Source organism: Limanda limanda, chromosome 5, assembly GCF_963576545.1.
Source record: "Limanda limanda chromosome 5, fLimLim1.1, whole genome shotgun sequence".
Lineage (NCBI taxonomy): Eukaryota > Metazoa > Chordata > Actinopteri > Pleuronectiformes > Pleuronectidae > Limanda > Limanda limanda.
The window spans coordinates 30012185-30037819 of record NC_083640.1 but is presented as its reverse complement, the minus strand read 5'-3'; the positions used below and the strand labels follow the sequence as shown (position 1 = coordinate 30037819).

General features: G+C 39.9%; 1 protein-coding gene across 1 annotated transcript; it reads right to left on the bottom strand.

Annotated features, from left to right (window-relative positions):
* Positions 1-4237: 4237 nt before the first annotated feature.
* Positions 4238-25597, bottom strand: olfml2a (olfactomedin-like 2A). Its single transcript, XM_061071839.1, has 8 exons — positions 25529-25597; positions 14250-14513; positions 13115-13222; positions 12496-12672; positions 11728-11971; positions 8718-8999; positions 8311-8496; positions 4238-5134 (listed from the first exon to the last, which is right to left on the bottom strand). The coding sequence occupies exons 1-8, from the start codon at positions 25595-25597 to the stop codon at positions 4530-4532; spliced, it is 1935 nt and encodes a 644-aa protein (XP_060927822.1). The 3' UTR covers positions 4238-4529.
* Between the last annotated feature and the right edge of the window lie 38 nt (positions 25598-25635).

Below are 25635 nucleotides of genomic sequence, written 5' to 3'. Positions count from 1 at the left end.
CAGTGTGTAGCATTAAGGAGGATAAATTGGAATAAATGGAATATAATATTCATTGTGATGTCTTTATAGTGTATAAACACCAAAACTAAGATGTATTATGCTTTCCATCATGTTGTGCCCGAAAAGTCCATAAACTGGTGTTAGGGATGGTGAGCTGGATTGGAGGGGTTTGAAGGCGGTTTTTGAGGGCGGTTTAGTAAAGTGTCACGGAATTTGGGTTTTCATCATCATTACTTGGTCCCTCTCTGTGTTTCATTCTGTGTTTAAATGTGTGTTCCAATCTGTTCCCTGTTTAATTTTGAAAGTCGGTTTTCCCTTGTGTTTTTGTTCAATTTACTCCCTGCCTTGATTTGTTTCCCCTGTGTGTCCTGTGCCACCTGTCTCTAGTTTTTCCATCAGTTTAGTTTGCATTTAAGTCAAGTCCTCAGTTCTGTCTTGGTCAGCTCGTTATCATTCATGGTCATTCATGAGCCTCACGTCACCCACCTAGACCCTGCACTTTCAGTTTAGCTATTTTGAATATTTTTCTAGTTTCCCAGTGTTTTTCTGTTTGAGGATTAATGTCAGCCCTGCTTCTACTATTCCTGAGTTTTTTGGTTTGTGCATTTTTGCCATTAAAGGAAACTTTCACTTAAACATTTTTGTCTCTGCATCTTGGGTCCTCCTGTTTCCAACAGGTAAACACAGGTAAAGGTCATATACAAACAAAGAAGGAGGAAGGAAAGGACAATGGCCAAAATCACACCAGTTATATGTTTTTATTGGAAACAGGCACAGTTGCAAGTAGTGAATGAAAGTGTTTTTAACTGTCAAAAGATTCAATGAGAAATTGAAGGGCTATGTAAGAAGCATTGGAATTCAAAATTAAACAGTATTATAGTCAAAACCATAATTTTAGGTGTGAGTTCAGTTTATCTAATGGCCAATGTTATTATCATGTTAATTTTTTACTGTCTGAACGTGATACCATATATAAATTTCCCTCCTGACAGTGTTGTTAGCTGCTTCAGGATTCATTCAAAGTATTTGTAGTAAGGAGTAGCTCAGCTGAACACTTTCTTTTACACCTTAATTTTCATTTTTGGATTTGGGGAAATTACAGTCACTCCAAGCCAGAAGATTAAAAGACCGGTGCCAAGTCACACGTGTTCAAGTCAGTCTCAGTCTGAAGTCCTCCAATTCATTAGTTCGACTTGAGTTCAAGTGATGTGACTCAAGTCCATACCTCTGGATATATTCTTAGATATATTTTCAGCTGGATATGTGGGCTTTTGCTCTATGTTTCTAATCAAACCAATACACAGAGGCTCTGATGGAGTATTGCAGTGCTGGGTGTGTATCTCAATGTGGGCAGATCCTGCAGTGGAAGGCCCCCATAGAAATAGTACTTTCTTGATTCTTATTGTTCTGGGTTTGTACCCTAATGGTTGAATGCACTTATTGTAAGTCGCTTTGGGTAAAAGCGTCAGCTAAATGAAATGTAATGTAATGTAAAAGCTGGAGAAAACAACCTCAGTACAGCAGAGGACTGCATGGGGATCTAGGTGGAGAGCGCTTTCCAACATTAACCCAACAAATAATTGAACATGAATGATATGGCTTAATAGTGCAGTTCCTGAGTTCACAGTAGCATGTGAAATGGGGACAAAGGCTTCACATCCTAGGCACTGGGAGGAAACGATGGCATATGATGAGTATTTGATGTGATGAACAGGAGGCCCTGCTGATGTGAACAGGATCAAGTTGAGTACAGATTTAGCAACAGGAGAGCCTTTGTGTTTGCCATGAGGCACTGGGACTGAAGCAGCATAGGTCATGCGAATTGTCAGTGTTCATCACCTCGGCTAGTGTGGACATCATTGTTCCATCACAACAAAATGTCAACATTTCGTGACAGAGTTCATGATTGGACACACCATTAGTGCTGCACTCATCAAAGTTAGTCTTGTCTCATACTCAATAATGAACTTCATTATCCTTGTGTAAAAAGGCCACAGTGCACAGAGATCTTCTTTAAATAGCAATGGGGATTGGATTTGTTTAAATGAGACACACGTGCATGGTTCTACCACACCCACAATTCAGCTCTTGATTTATTTCAGTGTCTCTGTAGAATTGCATGAGTTGAAGCTGAAGTTTTCATATCCCCAGCCAAGAAATCAGGCAGCCGTGCCCGTAGTACTATGACCCAGAGCCGGTTCGTTCAGTGTATTTTTGGACTGAGATCAAGCAATGCACATCGACCTCTACCCCAGAACTAAACATAACTCATGAGAACAGACAATCAAAAATCTGAAGAACTGACTCACTGGTCATCATCCCTTCAACAGGAGTTGGGCAAGGCAAGTCCTGCTATCCCATGGCATTTACTAAAGACTGATTCATAGATCTCATGAGACATTTATTATGGAATTTTTATTTCATACCACAGACATACACACAGCTGGTTTCAAGTGTTGTGTTACATTTTTTTAAGTATAAAGACTTTGCAACTGAACAAAATATTTCATTGCAATCAGCATGCCCTATATGAACAAACCAAACACTCTGGATAATTCAGCAACTGGCAAAACAGTGTGGTGGTATACAATATAAAGAGCAATATTAAGCGTTGTGATGCTAATGCTGAAAGTTACCATTCCCACTATGTGCCCTACAAAGTTCTGCCTGTCAATGTCAAAAGTAAAAATCTTCATGGTTCTCTTTGTTGAAGCTTGAAGAAATAATGTTACATTACACCTTTTATATGAGCAGGACTGATCACAGTTCTAAATATGCACTGAGCTGAGAATATTAAAATACACAGTAATGACATTAAATGTAGTGGTTATACACGATGTATTAACAATGACAGATAGTGTATACTTTTATACATTAACATTTAATTAGATGCTTGGAACCTTGACAAAAAGTTATAGGCTATGATATCAATTGTCAAATAAATTCATGTAAATATATAAATCCTAAGAGCATAAGACTTATTGTTACATGAATTAAAAATGTTCTTATCTCTAAGAAAATTGTGTGGTTTTTGCAGTTTATAGTCAACACTTATCTCAAAACACTAACTAATGTAAGGACACAGAAAGCATCATGAGGCCGGAATAATAAACAAAGCAGATTCATTGTCAAAGTGCTAAGTGATGGGATGGAGTGGTCGGGCAAGTGAAACACATAAAATATAAAAGTAACGTTTTACAAACATTTCTTGGAAGAAAAAGTTCTCTGGAGGCAGAAATAATCTCCATGGTTGAGTTAAATGCCAGGACTGAGCCAATATACGTAAAAACGTGCTATGTAAAGTTGAAACCCATTAAAAGGTAAACGAGGATCTAACTTTAGAGGGCCTAATGATGGTTACTAAATCTAGCCATTTTGCATTATCTAATACATTGGCTAATTTTCTTATGCTGCTTTTCCTTTGTAGGCACCTCTTGGCTGAAAAAATACTGTCCAGTGTGAAGACGGAGCCCAAAAAATATCGCTTATATTAGCTAAGCAGCATCTGCTGATTAATTCATGCTACACCATCACTGACTCATTCGACAGCTCTGTGGCTTCTTGTTGACAAAGAACGGGAAACTCTATTCCAACCGGTGCAGTTAGTTCATCAATGCATCCTCGTGACATTAGCAGTGCAAGAGGATAAGTGACTACTTGCAAGGTTAGTTGATGAATTCCTGCATTGATCAAACAAATGGCTAACTGCTAGCCTGTCAGGAAATGTCTATGTCTGTACAGCAACAATCATGGTCAAAATAAATTGTATTGGCTAAAAGGGAAAATAAGTAATCATTGACTCTCGTCTGAAAACTGTCCTGCAGAGCAGGATTAAATAGAAGTTCTGCAGAAGCTAGCATGAGTTACAGTATTTACAGGAGGAATAGATACAGCGACCAAAACCACTTTTACCCTATAAGTAGCAATACACTGCAAGTATTATATTGACATATATTTATGTGGAGCTATCAAATTCAAGGATAATAACACTTATATTTGGGAGTTACTCCTAATGTAACCCTATCTCACTCAGCCTCGGCTCATGCCAATCAGCCCTAAAATTCTCAGGTCTCAGAAATTACCTTCATCTATTGCAACATCAAGAGATAATTCTAAAATGTAAGCTTCAGTGTCCTTTAAAATCACAATTTAAAAACTATTTATCTTTTTAGCCAGCCTGCTGACATTTCATAAATGAAGATATAAAGAAATATCTATTATTATAGACTCTACCTGATGAGCTTTAACTCAACCCATTCGATTATTTCCACTGTTTGCGCCCCATTCTATTGGCATATTGTACAAACACATATCAATACATATTTAAGGCATGTATGTTTGGTACTTTGCGAGGTCAGTTGTTTGAATAGCATGCATTGGTAGTGGAAGGCTGGAGTAGATTCATCCTTTGTCCTGTTTAGTCCGATATGCCTGCTTCTTGGCTGTCAATACTGAACATCATTTTTTCTATATAGGTGCCATACTGGCAGGCCTACTGTGAGCTTATCTGTCGCACAATCTAGCTGGGCTCACTGGCCGACAAAGTTAACCTGATATGTCACCTGATTGCCATTGTCCCAGGCATACAACACCTTCTCTTTGGGGTTGTAGTCAATCTGGGTGGTGAAGGAGTACTCATTGGTAAAGGACAGGTGAGGGATGGCTTCACTCTTGGTGTGGGTATCATAAGCATAGTTCACCTCACCCTCTTTCTGGTTGTACACATTGACAGCATACAAGACTCCACAGATGATGAAGCAGTTCCCATAAGAGTTTCTCTTGAGACCTGTCCTCCATGTTGTTTCCTTTTTCAAGGATAGGTCGCCAGGATCTAGTTTACTGATGATAATCACTTCTTGCTGGTTGTAGTCATAGTCCATGGAAGGGTAGATCACCCACAGACCACTTTCATCCACTGCAAAGTCAATGTCTGAGTGTCCCCTCCACTTCCAGGGGGTGGTGTCCTCGTAAACCACGTCATGCAGCAGCGTCCAGGCTGCCACATAGCGCATCCTCAGATCATACTTGATGATGTTCTTGGTGAAGGCTCTGTTGTAGTAGAAGGCTCCGTTATAGACGACATGGCCTGTTCCTATCCAGTTATAAGGCAGTTTGAAAAGGTTGCTCCATCGGCCTAGGATAAATAAGAACAGTATGTTAGCCTTATTTATTTAATATCACTTCTGGTCAGCAGTAGTATCCTGATTTTGCTGATAAAACACCTAAATCAAAATGTAGGTCTTCTGTAACTATATAGCAGAACCTTAAACCCCAAACATTATCACTGAAGATTTGACTTGGACTTGATGTGTGTAATTAGCATGATAATTACAATTTTCTTCCCCTTCAGTTATTCAGCCCAATGTGTTCATGTTAGCTGATTTCTATTTGGGAAAAGGCAAATTATGTTCTACTTGTTAGGCCTGTAGCACGGGATAAGTCAATAAGCAATTGTCATTCTTGGTGACATCTGCTGTGGTAGGCCCAGTAGTAGCAGTTGCTAGGAACAGTCTAAAAAAAAAGGTTATGCTGATATCAGATGTTATTTCTGTAAATTTATTTAAAATAACCTCTACAATACCCATAGTCTTCACCATTTCAAGAGAATAATTTTTATTTCAGTAGCTACTTTGGCGCTTGGTTGCTTACTTTCTATGTAGGAGGATGAAATCTCCATTGTTTATCCTACAGGCCTCTTATTAGTCGAATGAAACAACCGCAACCTAACGCGACAGCCACTTTTGAATTGCTGAATAAATTAGAGAGAGGATAGGATGATAGGCTTTTTTTTAGCCACTGTATAGAAATACATTTTGAACAGGATCTGTTGTTTTTTTGTTTGTCAACAGGATTACACAAAAACTGCAAAGCATATTTCCATGAAACTTGTTGGAAGTATGGGACATCCAGGAATATTAACCTTTAACATTGCGAGATAGGGCCCTTTGCGGAAGTATGCACTCATGCCATTCTAGTTTGTATAGGGAGGACTTTGTAATTATTGCATGGGCGATTGATAGGATTTGATAGTGATAAAATAATTACAGTTTAATCTGCCAACAGCCAGCTATGCAATAGGCAGGACAATATAGTCAGCTGGTCTTTATGTTTAAGAACCCTCTGTTGTGCTTATCTACGTTGGATACATTCAGCTGTGTGTATGTTGTGCTAACAGTTTGGCCCTCAAAGAACCAATGACAATGTTTTTACAATGCCAGACTATGTACACATTGGCTTCATGTGACACTGACACAGTATTTTTAGGAGTTCATTACTGAACAAACACGTGGAGTATTGTAGGTGTCATTTTCTAATCACATCCCATCTGCTATCTTAACCTTCTAACCTCAGGAAGTCTGATTTAGATAATAATAATAAATGAAAAGCCTAGAATGGGACAAAAACAACGTGCAGCCAAACCTCCCTCCCCACACCCACCCCCACTCCCACCACTCCCATCCCTAGGCAAACCCACACTCCTAATCCCTCTCCACCCTGCCCAGTTGAAAAGAGAGAACACGTCAGGGAACAGCAGGCATCACCGCCACTCACCAAGATACCTAGTCATCCGCACACAGCTGTGAGCTAACTGCACCACAGGATGCCTCATATGTAAGAAAGCCCATTGTCCAAACACATCTAGATCAACAAGCCAAGTCCTACAATGGGATATCGTCTTAACTCTCTTAGAGAGTGTAATCCAATTCCTCAGTTGATTTGGATGTGAAAGGAGTTGATTTTCCCACCCACTGAAGCCATGAAACAACCAAGGCCTGCATTCCACAGATCTCATCAGTCTCACTGAGCATGTGGGATAATCAGCATTAATCATTGTCAATGCTGTTGTTAGAGAAAACACAGCTATCAGTTAAAACAGGGTGATCCTGCAGTTAGAACCAAATATTGGGACGAAGAATTGTGTTTTGAGCTAAATGTTGAAAAAAGAAGAAAGATTAGTGTCAGTCTGTAAACACTGTAATAACCACCTATGATGATGGTTGCACAACCAAGATATTTGTAATAGTATTCAAAGAATATTAAGGTATTCAAATATTCAGAGCCAGCTCATAATGTAGATAAGGGTAGTGACAGACTAAATACATTTCTCCCTGGACTCAATACATACAGACTTGTCAAACCTCTCAAACTTACTGCACAGAGAAACCTACCTTGACTATAGAAAAGATTAATATGAACACTACAAAAACTAAAAAAATAATGCTTGGGTTTCCTTTACCATTTTTACCTGTAAAGATGTAAAATCCAAACATATTCCTATAAAAGTTGCTCCACAGTACACCCTAACTTTGCGTTGTCACATATGTCGACAGGGGGGTTAGTAAAACAACTTACAGACCAGATGGTAGATCAGTGTAATTTTCCTGTTGACCTACTACTGCCGCCTCTTAAGACCTACTAAGAACAGACAGTTTGAAATTACCTGGTAGCTATGATCAGTCACCCGTCAGAGATCCTAGGTTTATCCTCAAAGTGCTAAAGTCCAAAAAAGGCTGCTCTACCCTCACACAAAAAGCAGAAACATTGACTAGAAGCTGGTGAAGCTATACAACATCCTGCTGACGCCACATTTTGAGTAAAATACCAAATGAATGCAACATCAGATCCTTTCATGGGTCAGAACATTGTTCTGAGATCAGATATATGGAGAGACATTATCTTAAGTTCAGTATCAGTAAAGCAGTTTTCAGACATGTCATGTATGACATAAAAGCATCTTATATTTGTTATTTTTGACAGGGATGGCCCAATGAGACCACCACCCCACCCCCAGCCCTTTACGCCCTTACCACCAATCAACACTCACTCACTTGTCCCAAAGGAGTCAGGCAGACTATTCACTAAATGACTTTCTGTAGCTCCAGGATGGATGGGGGGGGGGGGGGGGGGGTGAGGTGTTAACTATGGAGATGCATTAGCACCAAGAATTGTGACTGGTCTGATTGTGTTTTGCCCCATAAACCTTGATGCTGGTTAGACACAACTGATAGTCAAGACAACAATAAGGAAGTTAAAGAAAGACGGTTGTCTACTTCTTTTCAGTAACACACATTAACATTGACCCAATAATGTATTAAGTGATCTCCACAAACAGACACCAAGCAATTTGAACACATGTTAAACAACTTCACAAATGCACAGAGTACAATGTAATTAAATATTAATATTATACATACAGATTTAACAGATGATATTCAAATTTGAGCTAAAAATCAAAACCACTGTAATGGGTCTCTTTACCCTATGCAGCCACTGGTAAACAGAATGTTATGAAAAGACCCAAAAGCACACCTTGTTTGAAGTTATCAAGATTGCGGAACTCCACCAGGTTGTTTCCGTAGTAATAGTTAGTGACGTAGATCTTGTTGTCTTTGGCCAGAGGATCCTTCATCCAGGCTCCCTCGTTGCGCCCATAACTGTGCTGCTTCTCTGGCTGCTCGATGGATGCTAGCGTTCCTTCACAGCTGAGGATCTTCCCTGGACAAAATAAAAGCAGAACATTTAACTAACTTGCCCCTCGTAGAAGTGCTGATCATAATTGCACTGTATGAATGTGTGTATGAATAAATAAAATGGACTGGAAAGGTCTTTTAGTGGTCATCAAGACAAAAAAATTGCTATATAACTGTTAAACTGGTCTCTGTCACTGCAGTCACAGCCTGAGACAGAATACTGAGTGTGTGAGTGTAAGCAGCTACCTGCTCTGTGGAGTGTGGGCCGACTGTTGTTGTTGGAGTTGTCCAGCAGCAGCACGATGGTTGGAGCTGGTCTTTCAGATGCTGGTGCTCCCTGTGTGGTGATAGTGGTGGGTGTAGCGGTGGTAGTAGTTGTGGTTCTAGTTGCTGTGGTGGTGGGAACTGCAGTGGTAGTGATGGCTTCAGCCACCGTGGCCTCCATGTTTTCCAGGACCATTTCAGCTCCTCCGTCCTCAGACTGGCTTTCTGTGATGTGGTGGACGGTGTACATTTTGGCAGAGTGATCTGGGAGGGTGGAGGGGAGTGTAGAGTCAGGCCAAGAGGAAAAAGACAAAGAAATCAAAGAGTTTGCAAAGCTAGTTTTCACTGAAAATATAGCTGATGGTTAAACAAGGTCAGACAGTCCTGATGCCGAGTGATGATAGAGGAGACTAATACTGTTAGCTGTTAGAAGCTGAGAACAGGCTGCTTCTTGTTCTTGTTAGTGATGGGCACATTACCAAAACATAAAGAAGTAAGTGTGAAGGGACATTGGTGGTATTTTCCAACAGTTTTTTAAACCTTTCAATTACTGCACAGTACAAACACTAATAGCTACTTGAGACATAAAATCCACTTCCACGTGTTTACATAAAAGTTGCCACATAAGCAACAGAGCACACAAAGAATACCAACACAATGAGACTAACTGTAAAACATAAATTCTCAGTGCTCCAAACTACCTCCTCTTCAGATGATTATCCATCCATTATCTATACAGAAGGTCACAGCGTGAGCTGTGGGCGAGAAGCATATTACAGATACAAAGGATTCACTCTCACATTCACGGCCAATTTAGAGTGTTCCATTAACCTAATCTTACTCTGCATATCTTTGGACTTTGAGCTCCTACTGAACAGAATCATTCATATTTGCACTATGAATTGCATCACTTGTCATGTGTACAATCCAGTGTAACGTCATCAATGCTTTGGAGAAGAGAGTATTCGTTGCATCTCAACCTTTAATTAATTTTTTGCCATCATGAATGTTTGTGTCATCACATTTGGAACAAGTTATTAACTTTGCCTTTTAGATCTGGTTGTCCAACACATCACATCTGTGAATATTTAGTATCTGATTATGATCTGAATACATTGACTGTCTACCATATTTTAGAACAAAAAGTGTTGTTTTCATCAAAAATCCATACTAGTCAAATCTGGCCCCTTGTTTTCCAGTTTCAGGCTTCAATATTCACTTTTGTTCTTTTATAAAAAAGAAAACAGGCCGAATCAAAGAAAGTCTTTGCGGAGAGAGCGGCTGCTCTCCTTCTGGTCCTCATACTCTGACGTCCTGTGCTGCCAGACAGATGTGAAGAGATTACAGCGTTTCTACATATGCAGCGGACCTTCCTCACGAGCATACTCTAAACACATGGACCAGATGGAAGCTGAGGTGGAAACAATATTCAGATAAGTTTAATTCAATCAACAGTAGAAGGTTTCCGAAATATATGAGGTCTTTTAGGGTGATGAAGACTTTACAAGTGGCACCTGGCATTAAATGTAGCCATCATCCACACAAAAGCAGCAAATCTGTTGCAATCAATTTATCTGAGGTTGAGTGTAAGTAATGACTTTCAGTGGAGAGCCCATGAAAGAGGACATTAGCTAATTGTTAACAGACGTGACATCCATCTGTGTTTAGTGAAGCAGATGGAACACATCTTGTATTACTTTGGTTATTTTATTACTATACAGCTCAAAGACCTCTTTCATATATTTTGAATGGTGATGGAGATATTAAAGTAGTTTTAAAGGACCATAACATGTTTTGTCAGGAGCACCACATTTGCTTTTATCATTGTCAAAGTTACATGTTTCCAAATTAATCTGTTATAATGCTGTATCCCCGATTCCAGTAACAAACAGTTACAAATGCCATGATTTCAATCTTTCAATCTTTCAGTTATTGCTGTAATATCAATTGTCTTAAGCACAGATTCTGAATCAAGTTCGTAAGCAGGTACAGTGAGTGTGTCACTTAATACCCACTCAACTGAACAGAGACCAACAGCTGAGAAATGTGGCTACCCTGGGCAGCTCCTAGTAAAATGTGCATCTCCGCAACTTAACTTGAGGAGAGGCATTGCAGAAAAAATAGTATGAAGGTGTATAAACCTTTCTAGGGTGAATAAATGAATAATAAATAAGTTCTGCATCCGGTTCTTTGCCAGAGATTATGGAAATGCAACTGACTGGTTTCAGTGATTTGACAAGGGTGGCTGAACTCGCTGAGGTTCACATACATGGTAGAACACACGGTCTGACAGTGTTTAGTGCGTGTGCCCTGTGCAAATGCAGCATACCTATTCATTCAACTAGACTTAAAGAGGATTGGAAGGAATTGGGAAATGTATTCTCTGCATTGGTGAGGGTCCCCACACATTGTTGTGAGGAGTGAAGCTGAGGCATGTCATGGACATGGCAGCCCTCCATTGAGACAGCATTCCATCAGCTCCGTGTATTTTGTCAATAAAAGATTTGGATTTCCTGCTCGCTGAATGTGCACCAGCGTTCCAATCCTACGCTGACTAGACCAACTTAGCTAAAAACAACACTGGAGTAAATCATGTATTGAGGGGATCTTGTGTGCCACACAGCTATAGATTCCCTGTTTTATTGCCTTTCGCTTACGTGTGAAGTTAGCAATACAATTACAGCCTTATCTAACACTTGTGTAAAACAACATTCTCAGGAAAACTTTACACTGTCCTCTATTGGAAACGAAACCCAGATAATAACCATCTTCACTGTGTTGGTAAGACATGCAAAGCTGTGGCTGACGGCTGATCCTGATCCTGCAAAGAAACCAATTTCGATAATTTTCAACACCCACAGGGGATCAGACACAGATGGAAGTGCAATCTCAGCAAAAGTGCGAGCACAGTGTTTTCTTTTGCTCAGTGAGGATGGCCTTATATGAACACAACGCACCAGAATGCAGTGTCCTGGGCGAGCGGAAAACTCACCTTCTCCATGCTCATCACTGGTCTTGGCAGCCTTGTAGTAAGTGATGCCCCTCACCACCCCAGGCTGGTGTCCAACCACCTTGGCTTTGACTGTAGGGTCAGGCTTGACCGGCTTCCCAGGTTTGATGACCTCTTTCTTGGGCTTTATGACCTTTTCTTTGGGTGATTTCGGAGGGGGTTTGGCTGCAGGGTTCTTTTTGTTCGGTACTTTTACGGAAACCTTGGTTTTCTCATCGTTAGTGTTCTGTAAAATGCATATTCAGATTATACCTTGTTAAGAAACTGGATTAAATTGTCTTGTGTGTTTAATATGTTCACTGTCCTTAAGAAACAATGAATTAAGTTTCACTTCTTAACTTTTAGATATGTGCAACATTAAAAAAAATGGATACGATATCCCTATTTATATTGCTTTACAGTGTATGTGAATAGAGGAGCATATTATCTCCCTAGTAATTCCACAAACGTCTGTCTGAATGTGGAACGCATATATCGTGAAAAGTTACATTTATCAACTTCACTCTTGGCATGTGTTAATAGCTAAGCTGAGGGAGGGGCAGTGTGATTTGGATCTGTGATATGTTCAATATTAGTAAAAATGTGAATAAACAGGCATCAGCGCTCTGCAGCAGTCAGTTGGGGCGGGGCAGTGTGCTGACTATTGTTCTGTAAACCAAGTTGAACGTGTCATTGCGTTCTTCTGATATTTCAAATAGGTCCCAGTTAATAGCTTAGGACGTGTGTTAGTTTTTGAGTTTTTTTTCTCACCTGTACTTTGCTCTCAGCTGAGTCTTTCTGAAGCAGCTGCAGGCTGAGACTGGAGATCTCCTTCTTGATGCTCATCATAATGTTGGAGTAGTTCTCATATCTCTTGAACTGGTTGGTGAGGCTCACCATGCTGTCCCGGACAAAATCATTGTCCCGTGTAAGGTTTGTCTTGATTGTCTGCAAGACAGAATCATAACTATCACAATTATTATCATCCATTAAATAACATCAGCTATTATTTGCTCTTGGTATTAAGGAAGCTGTCACTGTATGCATGTATGTCTATAAACATATAGACAGATCTTGTGTTTATGCCTTAAGATTATATTGCATTATGTTTGCATGTGGTGATCTACTTAGACATGTATTAATGTATGCAGTCTGTTATTTTTCTTTTTTTTCTATTGCCTGTTTGTAAAAATTTTTTTCTATAACTGCATTGCTTTATTGTCATGTTACGATTGCAATAAATATTGGGACTCCCTTGAAAATGATATGGTACATCAGGTTTATCCTAATAAAAAAAAAAATTTCAAATGAAAAACATGAGCTGTTACTTTAAGTTACAAAACCTTTAAATATAATCATATGAGGAGGTATATGTCCTTTTTTTGCTCACCTCTTCCAGGGTGTTCATCTGTGACACCACCTTGTTGATGTAGGCGTGGACTTTCATTAGATCCATGCTGTAAAGGGTTCCCTCGAGGAGGTCCACCATAGATTGGAGCTGGTCATTCAGGCCATGAAAGAGAAACAACATCATTTACCATCTCATGAACACAATGCTGACAGATTAATGTGTCTCTCTTTAACTGAAGCAATAGCTTAAGTGACCTCTCAAATAATTTGCTCTGATTACCACTATTGATTATATTCAACCTCTCCTTTTTCATGAAATGATTTGCTCAGGGGATGTATTGGGCTGATCCATATGTTAAGGTGCAGTCAGATCAAACATCTGGAACCGCCTTTTACTTCACATGGCACATATTGTGCTTCTCCAGTCTGTTAAAAATTATAATGTGCTGAAGGTGTGTGCAGAAGTGAGCTGACGTGTTCACAAAAGATTCTGATGACATATAACCCAGACAAGGTCACAGAGAGTTGAATCAGGATATTAAACTGGAATAAACCTTATAATACATCCTGCTCATAACCATAGAGAGGTCTGGATGATGGATGATCCTATTGCGTTTGTCTTTCTGCAGATTACATTTGTCCTTAATGAATGGGAATCTGTATATTTTTCGCTGGTGACTCATTGTCATCAAAATGCATTAAAAGCAAAGCAAGGTACATTTCAGCTGTATTGTTCATCATCTGACACCATCAGAATCACTTGAAACATGCTATCATAAGCTGCTTTCAGACACGCACTGATCCTGGAGATACTCCGGACTTTCTCCACAGAGGCTGTATCTGTGAATGCAAATGTCCAAGTGAGCGTCTCCAGCGGTCTTTCTCCACCTGGTCCCCTCTTGCAAAGTCTACAGTAAGTCCAGATGAGCGGATTTAAGATCACAGCAGGAGATCCTCTGCAGGATTCACCACGAACGAGCATGTTACTGACGTTTCCATGCCTGTTGCATCATCCCTTACCCAAAAGCTTCAGAGATTTCAGTGACGTTGTGAACGCGTCTAAGCAGAGAATCTTCCGCTGCATTTTGCATGTGTGAAAGGCACCAATTCTCCTGACTTCCTCCATAGGTCATGTCAGAAAAGGGCTATTGTGGCTTTAAGCCTCATTTGCTTACCTTTAGTAACTCAGGGGCCTGTTTCTTCAGCTTCTCCATCTTCCACTCATTCTCACAGGGGTTGAGGGAGGAAGGTGGGGCAGTGCACGAGCACTTGCAGTCAGATCCGGAGCTGACCGTCTCCACTGTGTAGAAGTCCTCCACACGTACACTGCCACTTCGCAGCCGCACACAGGCATCCTTGCTGAGAGGGCGCATGATGCATTTACATCGGCAGTCTGAGCCTTCTGATGTCATCCGGACAGGCTCAGTCTCCCCAAAGATCTGGAGGAAGGAGCATGAATTATCACATATTAGAATCCAACGAAAAGGTTTGCATCGTTTCTTTAATTTTTATGTCTCTGTTCTGTTCCCTTTATGTTTACTCTTCAGCAATGACCTCTTATGATCCAAAACACATAATTTCTGTTATTAATACACTATGAGAGATGGGTGGCCCCAGACAAATTTGTGTTCAAAGGGCTAAACGACTGAGGCCACATTTGGACAGAAGGATGTTAATGTAAGGTCTGAAGGAAGTCTGATTGGTCAGATAGAATTTGAAGGTGACCACATATGGCCAAACTGTCAATTGTGTCTTGGGCCACAGACTCAACTAACACTTTGCACAAGAGGTATTACTTCTTAATCCGCCTTCTCAAATCATGTAAGCTGGCTTTTTATCCACAATTAAATTGTTCTTTCAAGTATATTAAGGTATATTGCACCAAATCTCTTTGGGGATTAGTTTAACTGGAACAAATCTAGTCTGGATTGTTTCAATTTCGTCTGCTTCATTTAATTTCCAGGAGACATGGATTGCATTGCTACCTCCTGTACTTGTTCAAAATCACAGCATTTTTCTTGACAAACAGAAGAGGTGTCCATGTGTATATAGAGCAGGGAAATGAGATCTGATTACAAGTGGTCATTCGGGAAAGTGACCTTACTTTCTTTGAGATAACCACATGTGATCAAATCACCCAACACATAATACCAGGTATGAACTAGGCCTTAGATGTATGATGTGACAATGTCTCCTTGTGGTAATACTGCAAAATAAGCAGCCATGGGGTTGAACATGGTTTTAGAACATCAGACCTGGATGTGAACCTGTGGGGTGAGGTTAAATAAAGATAAATATATACTGTATGCTGAGCTGTGCTCTTCCTTTCCTCAGTGCAAGCTCTTCCACTCATCTGTTCCATTAGTCAAACCCCTGATGAACTTGCATGAATAAAAAAAACCTTTCTGTTGTAGGGAAACAAAAGCAAGGGAAGGAAAGTAACCCTGAAAAATAACCACATGTTTCCCCTGCTTTGAATGTTAGCCTGCGTGACTCAGAGGAAAGCCTCTGAGACAAACATAACTCATAAGACTCCTGCATCCCCAGCTGGCCTTTGGCTGCCATGTATGATGAGAGAGCTTTGGCAGGCCAGGTTCATGGCTTACTTAATAAACAGGAAACAGAGCATGGCAGCCTGAACACACATTCCACACAGTTCCTAAGTGAGACATGTGCACGCTGGCATACAGTGGAGATTTCACAGAAGAATTCCACTACACAGATTTACGACATTTGATGAGGCTTATGGTGATAGTGAGTTGGCAGAGGTCTGCTGAGAACTGAACAGTGTTTCTTAATCCATCTTTTCTCATTTGACAGGGGCCCCTATGCCTTGTTGTTCATGAACTGATCTGGATAAAGGTGTGTTCAGACTGAAAGCAAAGTACATTTTAGAGGGAGAAATGATTGCATATAAAGTCAGTGCAAAATACAACAAAATACAATACACACATTTGCACAGGGCAGGAGAAAATGTAGACAGACGTAGAAAGATTTGTGCATATCTGAAAACTTAGTGACGCTAGTTAAAAAACGTATAGAGGCAATAAGGAAGGCAGGAGGGACCGTGGATAGAGGTGGAGTTCTAGCTGTTGAGTTTTGAGATTAGAAACTAGAAACAAAAACACAGCACATGCACACTTATGAGATCAAATTTCCTAAAACAAATTAAAGCTTGCACAGTAACGTTAACGTTGGCTTGATGGTCAGTCTAACTGGCTCCAATCTTCATACTGACTAGCTGTTTGACTAGTTCCTTTTATGATATTATTATTAGGATATAGAGTATATTTCAATACACAAATGTCAAAATTATAACTTCAAATGATTTTGGACCATTTTACCACTGTCTAGTTCTGATAGATAATCCGCAGGTACATGTGACTGATGGGGAGCTCATCTCTCATCATTTAGAATCATGGCCGTTGGATCATATGTTGGAGGGGGTGAGGGCTGTCATTTCTCCCTGGTGAGATTTAGGGACTATAAACCACAGCACAGATGCACAAATGGTATTACTTCACAGACATTCTTCATTAATGAGCTGTGGTCCAGTCCCGATGTGACTGATGTTCAGATGTAGGACTCTAATTTTATAAACAATAGAACTAATATGGAGACAAATGTAAAGAAAAAGATTGGCCTTGCATAATGATGATGAAAAACCTTGCGGCACTCGTTCTGTGTAAGAACTAAGTGGAACAGCCACTGATATGCATTGCCTGTGAATAAAATGAAACTCTAACTAATCTTACGCATAATGGTCAACTTATTTGTAATGGGGAGTACATGGTGCATGTAAAAACAGTTAAATAATGTCATGTGGAGCTTTGGAGGGGCTCAGTCAAGTCTGAAAAAATAACCATGGTGATGTCATAGTAATAGAATCATGGTTATTGGAGCCAATTTATAATAGAGTTTGCAATACAAGCTTGGACCATATAGAGCTTGAAAGTCCCTGCTGAATTATGCAAGCATTTACCAAAATATCCAGGGTCTTAGGTAGGATTTTGAGCTTGACTCATACTATGGACAAAAAGTAAATTTATCTCCACTGAAAACAGCTTGACCATTCCTTTTAAAATATGTCTCTCATGAGTCCCTCAAATTTATGAAACACAAAATTGCTGGACTACTGCTGAACAGAACATTATTAATGAAAGTGGAAATGATCGACTGATTGATTAGGATGTTATATTCTTTTATGGGTTTCCCTCATTACAGTTTTAGCACAATTTTGAATGTCTTCCGGCAGGGCTGAATTAGGCTTAATGAAGGTAAGGGAGGAGTGGTGAAGGTGGTGCAGGCTCATTAGTGAAGGAATGTAGGCTGAGTGATGAGGGAAGACGTGGAGGGGTGTATGCTTTCCCCTCTATTTCTGCAGACATGGGAGGGGGTATGGGAGGGGGTCTGATACAGGGCAGGACTCCTGTGTGCAGAGCCGGACCAATCCTGACCCAAGTCAAGCGAAAAGGCAGCAGGTTGACAAATGCTACAGCCACATGAAAACAGAGTGGATTAGCAGATTAAACTTCTTTAGCAGAAGTCCTGCCTATTGCCCTGCTGGGCTGCATTGTTCAAGCCCTGCCGAACAATATCTGCTGCATAGCAACATCAGCTTAAGTTGCTTTAGGATGTAGAAGTCAGTGAAATTCCAGGAGGATTTACTCCAGTACTTCGTGTTTGGTCAAAAAGGTCCAAAGCTTTCCAGCAGGAGAAGAATTTGGCAGCGATGTATCATGAAAGATCTAAGCCATTCTTCCAATCAGAGCAGCTGCCTCTGCCCCCTGTCAAATCCTATGTGCCAGTATGCCTAACTAACTGTCCAGCATCTCAGGCCAAGAGCTGACCTACCAGCATGAGAACAGGCAACACAATTAAGAGTGCTAATAATTAAGAGTACAGAGTATTTAACACATGCTTTGAGCTTTGAGTCTTTGGCTCTGACCTTTCAAGTGCAGTCAAGTTTCAGGTCAAAAAGGAACGGCTCAAACATGAACTCATGTCTGCACAATACGAGGAAAAGCGCCTGCACACTGCAGAGAGCTCTATTAGATCAACCACTGCAGCCTCGGGGAGCTAACATGCACCGACAGTGATGAGGTGAACTCCCAATTGTGCTCGGAATTCTTAATAACCTGAGATGTATTACACAGGCATTGGTGTTGCTCTGCTATCTCTGCAACAAGATTCCTTTAAACAAGGATCTCCCCTTTTATTTTTGCTTTGCTAGCTGGTAACAGTATGGCACAAGAGGCAGCCAGTGCAGGTATCCTGAGGCAAAGCTAAAATGTCCAGATGCATTTTTGCAACCTTCTTCAAACACTAACATTCGTACTTTGATCCATGTTGACCTGCAGCTAATTTAACCCCCACTCGTTGAGTTTTGAACTTTTTTTCCCCACAAACGCATATAAAGGCACCATGAGCACCAGCTCTAATCAGCCTTAAGCCCATCAAGCTTGTGATGTTAGTGATTTTAAAAGACTTACTATCCCTTTAAAATCCACATCATCTCCTGTCAAGGACACTCAAGACCAGACCCAGGGTCCAAATTCCAGTCCAGAGACCACCAGATTTTTTTATCTAATTGGCCGAGCCTATGATAAACAGTCTGACTGTGTCACTATGAAGATTAACTTGGTACAAAGGAGGAATTCCTCAAAACCCTTCAGGCTGGAGATGAGCCATGAGGTCGGGGGCTCAGATTTGAAACAAAAACACTGGAATTAGCACAGAGATGCTAATTAGCTGATGACAAAGTGTAGCGAGCCCTTGCGTTTTTTTTGGGGTACACATCTACATTCCTGTCTGAGCTTTTCAGTTTTTTTAAGAACATGATAACGAAGACATGAGAAAAGGATTGTTATACTGGATGTCTTTATAAGCTACTGGCATGAAGGTTCCTATCGAGCCAGAGTAACATTGAAGAACTCAAGAAAACTTTATCAAACCTTTGAACTATTTTTGCACATTTCCGCATTTGATTTGTTGCACAAAATGATCACTCTGTTTGGAGTGTAGAAAAATCCACAGAAACAGGTACAAGATTAAGCTGTCAATATGGCTCCAAAGTCAAATATACACACCAATCCCTCTAAAATGCAGCAATTAACCCAATCTCCACTAATCCCCATGAATAATGTCCACCCTTAAGATTTTGTGAAATCACTGCAATATTTCAGTAAATTTGACCAATCCGTATAGGTTCACCTATCATAGTTATCTCCAAACAATGAGAATGAACCGACTCCCTCCTTGTTTTTGGTCTGGATCTTGCAGACGTGTGTGACGTCTAACCCTTACCAACCAAATGTACTGCAGAGACCCATGTTAGCCAATTCCCTGGTGTCAGTTTTGTGTGACGACATTTTTGTTGAAAGTCACTGATTTACTCAACACTTTTCTAATACAAAACAAACCTGCAGAATAGTTAAAATGCATCAAAAGACAAGACAAATCACAAGGATCGAGGCTGCTACATTAACATCTATAATTGATGAAAGCATCAAGATTAAAACATTTTTTATTATATAAATTGCTAAGGGTTAGAGGCATGCTTTCCTATTTCAGTGACAAACTGGGTGCATGTTTGTGTGTGTGAGTGTGTGTGTGCATATGTCTAAATATTCTTTTGTTGTCAGGAAAAAAACAGTTGGACATTACATTACGGGTAGTGTCAAGTTCAATGGGTTTTAACAAGGCTATAAGACTTGGTTCAGGGGCTAGAGAAACCATTATGTATGTATTGTTTAGAAATGGTGTGAAAGCTCTATACAAACTAAATAACAGTATTCGTTCAGTGTTCATTTGCTCCCACAATTTCATTGCAAAAACAAAATTAAAAACATTGCAAAATCTGACATAGTTTTAGACAGCAACAACCCCAGAAAACTCCACATCCCTGAGAGACTGACATAATAATGTAATCATAAGCACAAAGAGACACTTCCCTAACTACCAGTGAATGTCTGGAAACCTAAACCACCACTGGAATGATAGATATTGCCAAATATCTTTTGTCTCAGATGATTTGTTCCAGCAGATGTTTGCGTTATTAATATTATTATTATTGTAAAAAGCTGCAGATCTTATCACTGATACGGCACTACATATTAGAAGAATTAATTGAACAAATTATTAAACGTTAAGCTCATAAACAACAACGGTAGTTGGTTACTAGGTAACACCTCTGATCAAAACCGCAGCCAGATAATTTAGATAATTTAAATGATCATTCAATTATTAAAATAACACCATATTGGGGCGGCTGTGGCTGAGGGGTAGAGCGGTTGATCCCAGTCTTCCCCACCTGCATGCCGAGGTGTCCTTGGGCAAGATGCTGAACCCTGAATTCCCCCTCATTGAAAAAAAGTGCTGCTAATAAATTAAGCTATGAATGTGTGTGTGAATGGGTGAATGGCAAATTGTACTGTAAAGCACTTTGAGTGGTCATCAGGACCATGGTTTGCTACATATAGGAGACACAATACTTTTAGCTCAAACACTAACTGGATGTAAATCATGCTTTACAGAACTTTCCAATATGTAATTGTTATAGATACTGGGGCTAGGACTCCCAACAGGATAAGACTGCATAAACACATCTGATGGTGACATCTGAAAAATACAATAAATCTCTAATTTTTTTGTCCTATCATCCCTGACAGAAATGTGTACATCTATGTACTTCTACTTAATTTGTAAATACATAAATGCACTGTATGCACAAAGGCTTTTGAGGGTGTGAAGTTGATTTCAAAAAGAATGATCTTCCGTTGTCATGCATTTACTCATACCAACATCTGTAGGCAGAATATAAGACAGGATACAATGATACTGATCTGTAGAGGCTTCAAAGCCCACAGGAAGAATATGCCCAAGAGAGATTTCATGAGAATTTTTAGAGAGGCCATAGAAGGACTCTGTACATGTAGAGTCGGCAGAGACAAGCTAAATTTAAAACTAATCTAGGAAAATACATCTTGCTCTCAAGGATTTACAATCTGCATAGAGGGAGAAAGGCACCTCACTGAAGACATGAAAGTCTGAGAGGAAAAAGGACAGATGATGCTTTCAATAACACAAACATACTGAGATCCAGCTCTTTTTTTCTCTGCTTTATAGTTTATGTGAATACACACACCATTGTGTCTCTGTGACTTGGGCTCATTGCATTGACTTACTTTCATTTCCTGGAGACCAACTCTAACCTTAACCATAGTTTGACTTGCCTAACCCTAACCCTAACCCTAACCCTAACCCTAACCCTAACCCTAATATGAACCTAACCTTAAAACATGTCTTCACTTTAAAATGTAATAATTCACATTATAGGGACTTGCTCTTTGTCACTATAAGGAAGACGGTATACAACCATATGACTGTGTTAACATATTTAGGTCCCCACAACGCGACTTAATATGAAACAAACACACTGGTTTTCGTTTCCATGCAGACTGATGGTGGATTTAATGGCTGAGGTGTTAATTAGTTAAAGTAATGTTTAAGGATCAAGAACAGTGAAGCGTCTATAGAATAAACATCTATATTGCACCGGTTGTTGCCCCAGTGTCACTCCTACCCCTCTTCAGCTTGCAGCTTTGTTTTAACCACAAATAGGATGATGTGTCTCTCCACAGTCTGATAATGTTGAAACTTCATCAAGCCCCATGTGACATACCCTATTAAAGCCTAACTAGTATAACATGGCATGACAAAATGTCATATCTTTCACATTATGGGAATGACCTGAAGCTAAAACACACCATACAGTACATGTAAGAGCATGAATGTTTGGCCAAGCCCCGTCTGTGCCAACATCAGAGTGCCATACTCCAGAATGCTGTTTCACTGAGGCACACTGGGCATCCCACTCTGCTGGCTCCTTCTGTCTCACCCCCTGCTGATCTGTGCAGATTGTCCTTGGGTTTGTTTACAACCAAAACATGAAGCAGGTGCACTGTTTCCCACGCCACCCTCTGCCCTCCACGCTCTTCTTTAAGCAGGCTTTGTCTCTCATTAATGCTAGTGGCACCAGACAACTACAGACTATGACTGGGGGTCTGCTGTAGTCTAGAAGAAATTATGATATGTCAACATGAAGCATCAACAGCTGTTAACTTACCAGTCTACCCAAGAGCTTAAGGAGTCATTGAGTTTGCATGACAAATGTTATTTAACAGGAGGTTATAATATGTCCGCTGAGCAGAGCTATTTATTCAGGACTGACTCACTGTCGTAAAGTAATTAGCATCCTAATGTCAATAGGAAAGAAATTATCAAATTAAAACCAAAACAAAAGTGTTGGAGTTGTGAGAGAAAAACCTGGAGAGAGAAATGGTGAGTGAAGGAAAGAAGTTTGGAACTTGCAACGTTTGTGCAGAAGTCCAGTAAACAGCTGCTGAAGCAAATGTTGGTCATGTAGCCTTTAGCAATATGCACAATTAGCCAACTTTAGGTAAGTGACACACATATACTCATAATACAACATTATAATACTACATTGTCTAAACAAAGTCCTTCACCTAAAATAAGTTTAATGGGACATTTTGATTATTATTATTATTATTATTATTATTATTTTTATTATTATTATTATTATTATTATTATTATTATTATTATTATTATTATTATTATTATTATTATTATTATTATTATTATTATCCATTACATGTGGCAACTTGTGCACTTATGTCCGTCCTGGGAGATGGATCCTCCCATGTGGCTCTCTCTGAGGTTTCTACGTTCTTTGTCCCCTGTTAAAAAACTTTTTGGGTAGTTTTTCCTCACTCTTGCTGAGGGTTAAGGGCAGAGGAGGTCACACCTTGTTAAAGCTCTATGAGACAAATTGTGATTTGTGAATATGGGCTATACAAATACAATTTGATTGATTGACTGATTGATTATTTAGGTGAAAGTGCAAATGCTTTTCTCTTCTGGGTGAATAGCTTTCATTGTCATTGACATTTTTTTTTTGGTCTAATCACTTATGGTACACATGAATTAAAGACTGGACATTCATATAATTTAAACATAATTGTACACTTTTACACTATCTTAGTATTTGTGCCTTGTAATATTACAATCTTTTATTATGCTTCCGTGTTTCGGCCTTGATTAAAACTTTAACTTAAAAAAAAATGGTTACTTATTATAACTTACCATAATAAAACAATATTTAACAGAACATGAAAAATACAAAATCAGACGCTACATCGCCCATATCTGGTTTCAAGGAGTATTTTGTCAACCAACATCGGATCAGAGGCTGTGGCTGAGGGGTAGAGTGGTCGTCCTCCAACCTGAAGCTCTGCGGTTCGATCCCCAGTCTGAACCATCTGCATGCCGAAGTGTCCTTGGGCAAGATGCTGAACCCTCAATAGCCCCCCATAGAATAACAAAGTGCTGCAAGTAGATGCACTGTATGAATGTGTGTGTGAATGGGTGAATGTAAAACTGTACTGTAAAGCGCTTTGAGTGGTCATCATCAGACTAGAAAAGCGCTATATAAATACAAATCCATTTACCATTTAACATTACAGACATAAGGATACCACTGCTCCTGGTGATGATACTGCTGCGACTGCTACTAATACTACTTGTACTTGCAAATGGACAGTGTATATATAGCATTTTAGTCTTAATCACCACTCAGCGCTTCGACACTTTTACATTACTAGTCACATCCACATACATTCATTGTCATTCATATATTCTCTAATAGAGATAATACATAACACACTGCTGGCACAGCTGTCAGGGGTAATTTGGGGTTCAGTGTCTAACACATGTACATTTCAGCATGTGGACTGGAAGATCCTGGGATCCAACCACTGATCGATCCTTTACCTCCTTCAACATTTTCTAAAACTTTGGTTTGTGATTAATTGACTAATTTAGGATATTTTATGTCATTAAAATATCAGTGAGTAGAATTGTCAGTAGTTGCAGCAGCTAATGTCTGCATGATTGACTGATTTAATGCCAGTATCTCACTTATTTAACTGATAGTTGGGGTAACTGATAGCCTTGCAGCGTTAGTCAAACCTCCATAAAAATCTGCAGTTTAGCCTGGCTAAAAATAACAATGTTTAAATAGCAAAAAAGGAAACTACCTCCTCGCTGTATTACCATATTTAAGGTGTACATTTTAATTTCTTATGTAGGAGAAAATGGTTATTTTCAACTGTATTACCTTCTTCCCCATCACCACTACTCCTGACACTACTTATTCTTTCACTGCTATTACTAGATGTTCACTCTGTGACCATAAGTATGCGTGTTTGTTTCATAAGCTATATGTGTTTGTTGGACATTCCTGCAACATGAACATCAATTTCTCTGGTTTCTTTCGACCAGTTATAGTAAACAGGCTACAGTAGTTTGCTCCCAATCGGGAGCAAACTACTGTAGCCTGTACTGTAACACTGATGCTGGGTAGTGAGACTTGGCGTGCAGTTGGTGTTCCAGTTCCTCCCAAAGGTGAGGTCAGGGCTCTGTGCAGGCCAGTCAAGTTACTAGTTAGTCTAGTGGCCAGCAAATGGGAAAACCATTTATTTACCAAGCTTTATGCACAGGTATTGTTATTGTCAAAGTAACACTGTAAGCTGTAGTAGTACTTCCCTTCATTTAAACTAAGAGACCCAGAGCAATCCATGTACAGGCACATTTTACAAAGACCCTTATTACTCCCGACACACTATCTGTTACTCTTGACTCTTCACTGACACACACTGCTGCTGATTTGGCCTCTCTGATTGTATCCAAAGTACACACACACGCACACACACACACAAAGTACATAGGACGTTCCTCATGTCTTCATATACTGTATAATGTGAGCCGTACATGTGTTTTATCCTCTGGCAGTGCATGTCTGTGTATGCAAGTGTGTGTAGAGCTGGATTAGGCTGAGGGAGAGTTGGGGTGGGGGGGGGGGGTGATGTTACTGAAGTCAAGCAGCTGCACAAACAATGACAACCAGATATTAGTTACCCCACTGAGAGTGTCATCTCTCCCACACTCCAATAGCATCAGGACTGCACACTGCGGAGGTATGATTTCCTAAACCCATTGTTACCCTTGTCACACATAAGTCCTCATTGGGAGGATTACCTCCAATCATAAAAAATGATACATAACCTGAACCATCTGCCACCGTTAGACAGACAATTAAAGGTCTGACTTGAGGAAATTATTGGGTATTGGTCTAGACACTAATTTGTCTGAAGCAGAGGCACCATGACACCCAAACATGATACAGCTGAGAGGTGAGTTTGAGCAGAACAGGGCAGAAGAGCTGGACACTGTATACAAGCAGCAATATATTGACCATTACTGACATAACTAGATAGTAATACTTCTTTAATCAGCAGCACTATGCAGCTGTGCATGCAATCCTTGGCAAAGAAAATGGGACATGACAAAAAATGCACTTCTCGTCTGACCTACCTTGCTCTGTGAAGACCCATCCGAACACAAAACCAACAGACAGGCGAACAAGTTTGTGTATCTCCACATTTTCTCTCTGGTCTCTCTCTGTGGCGTGAAGAGCACAA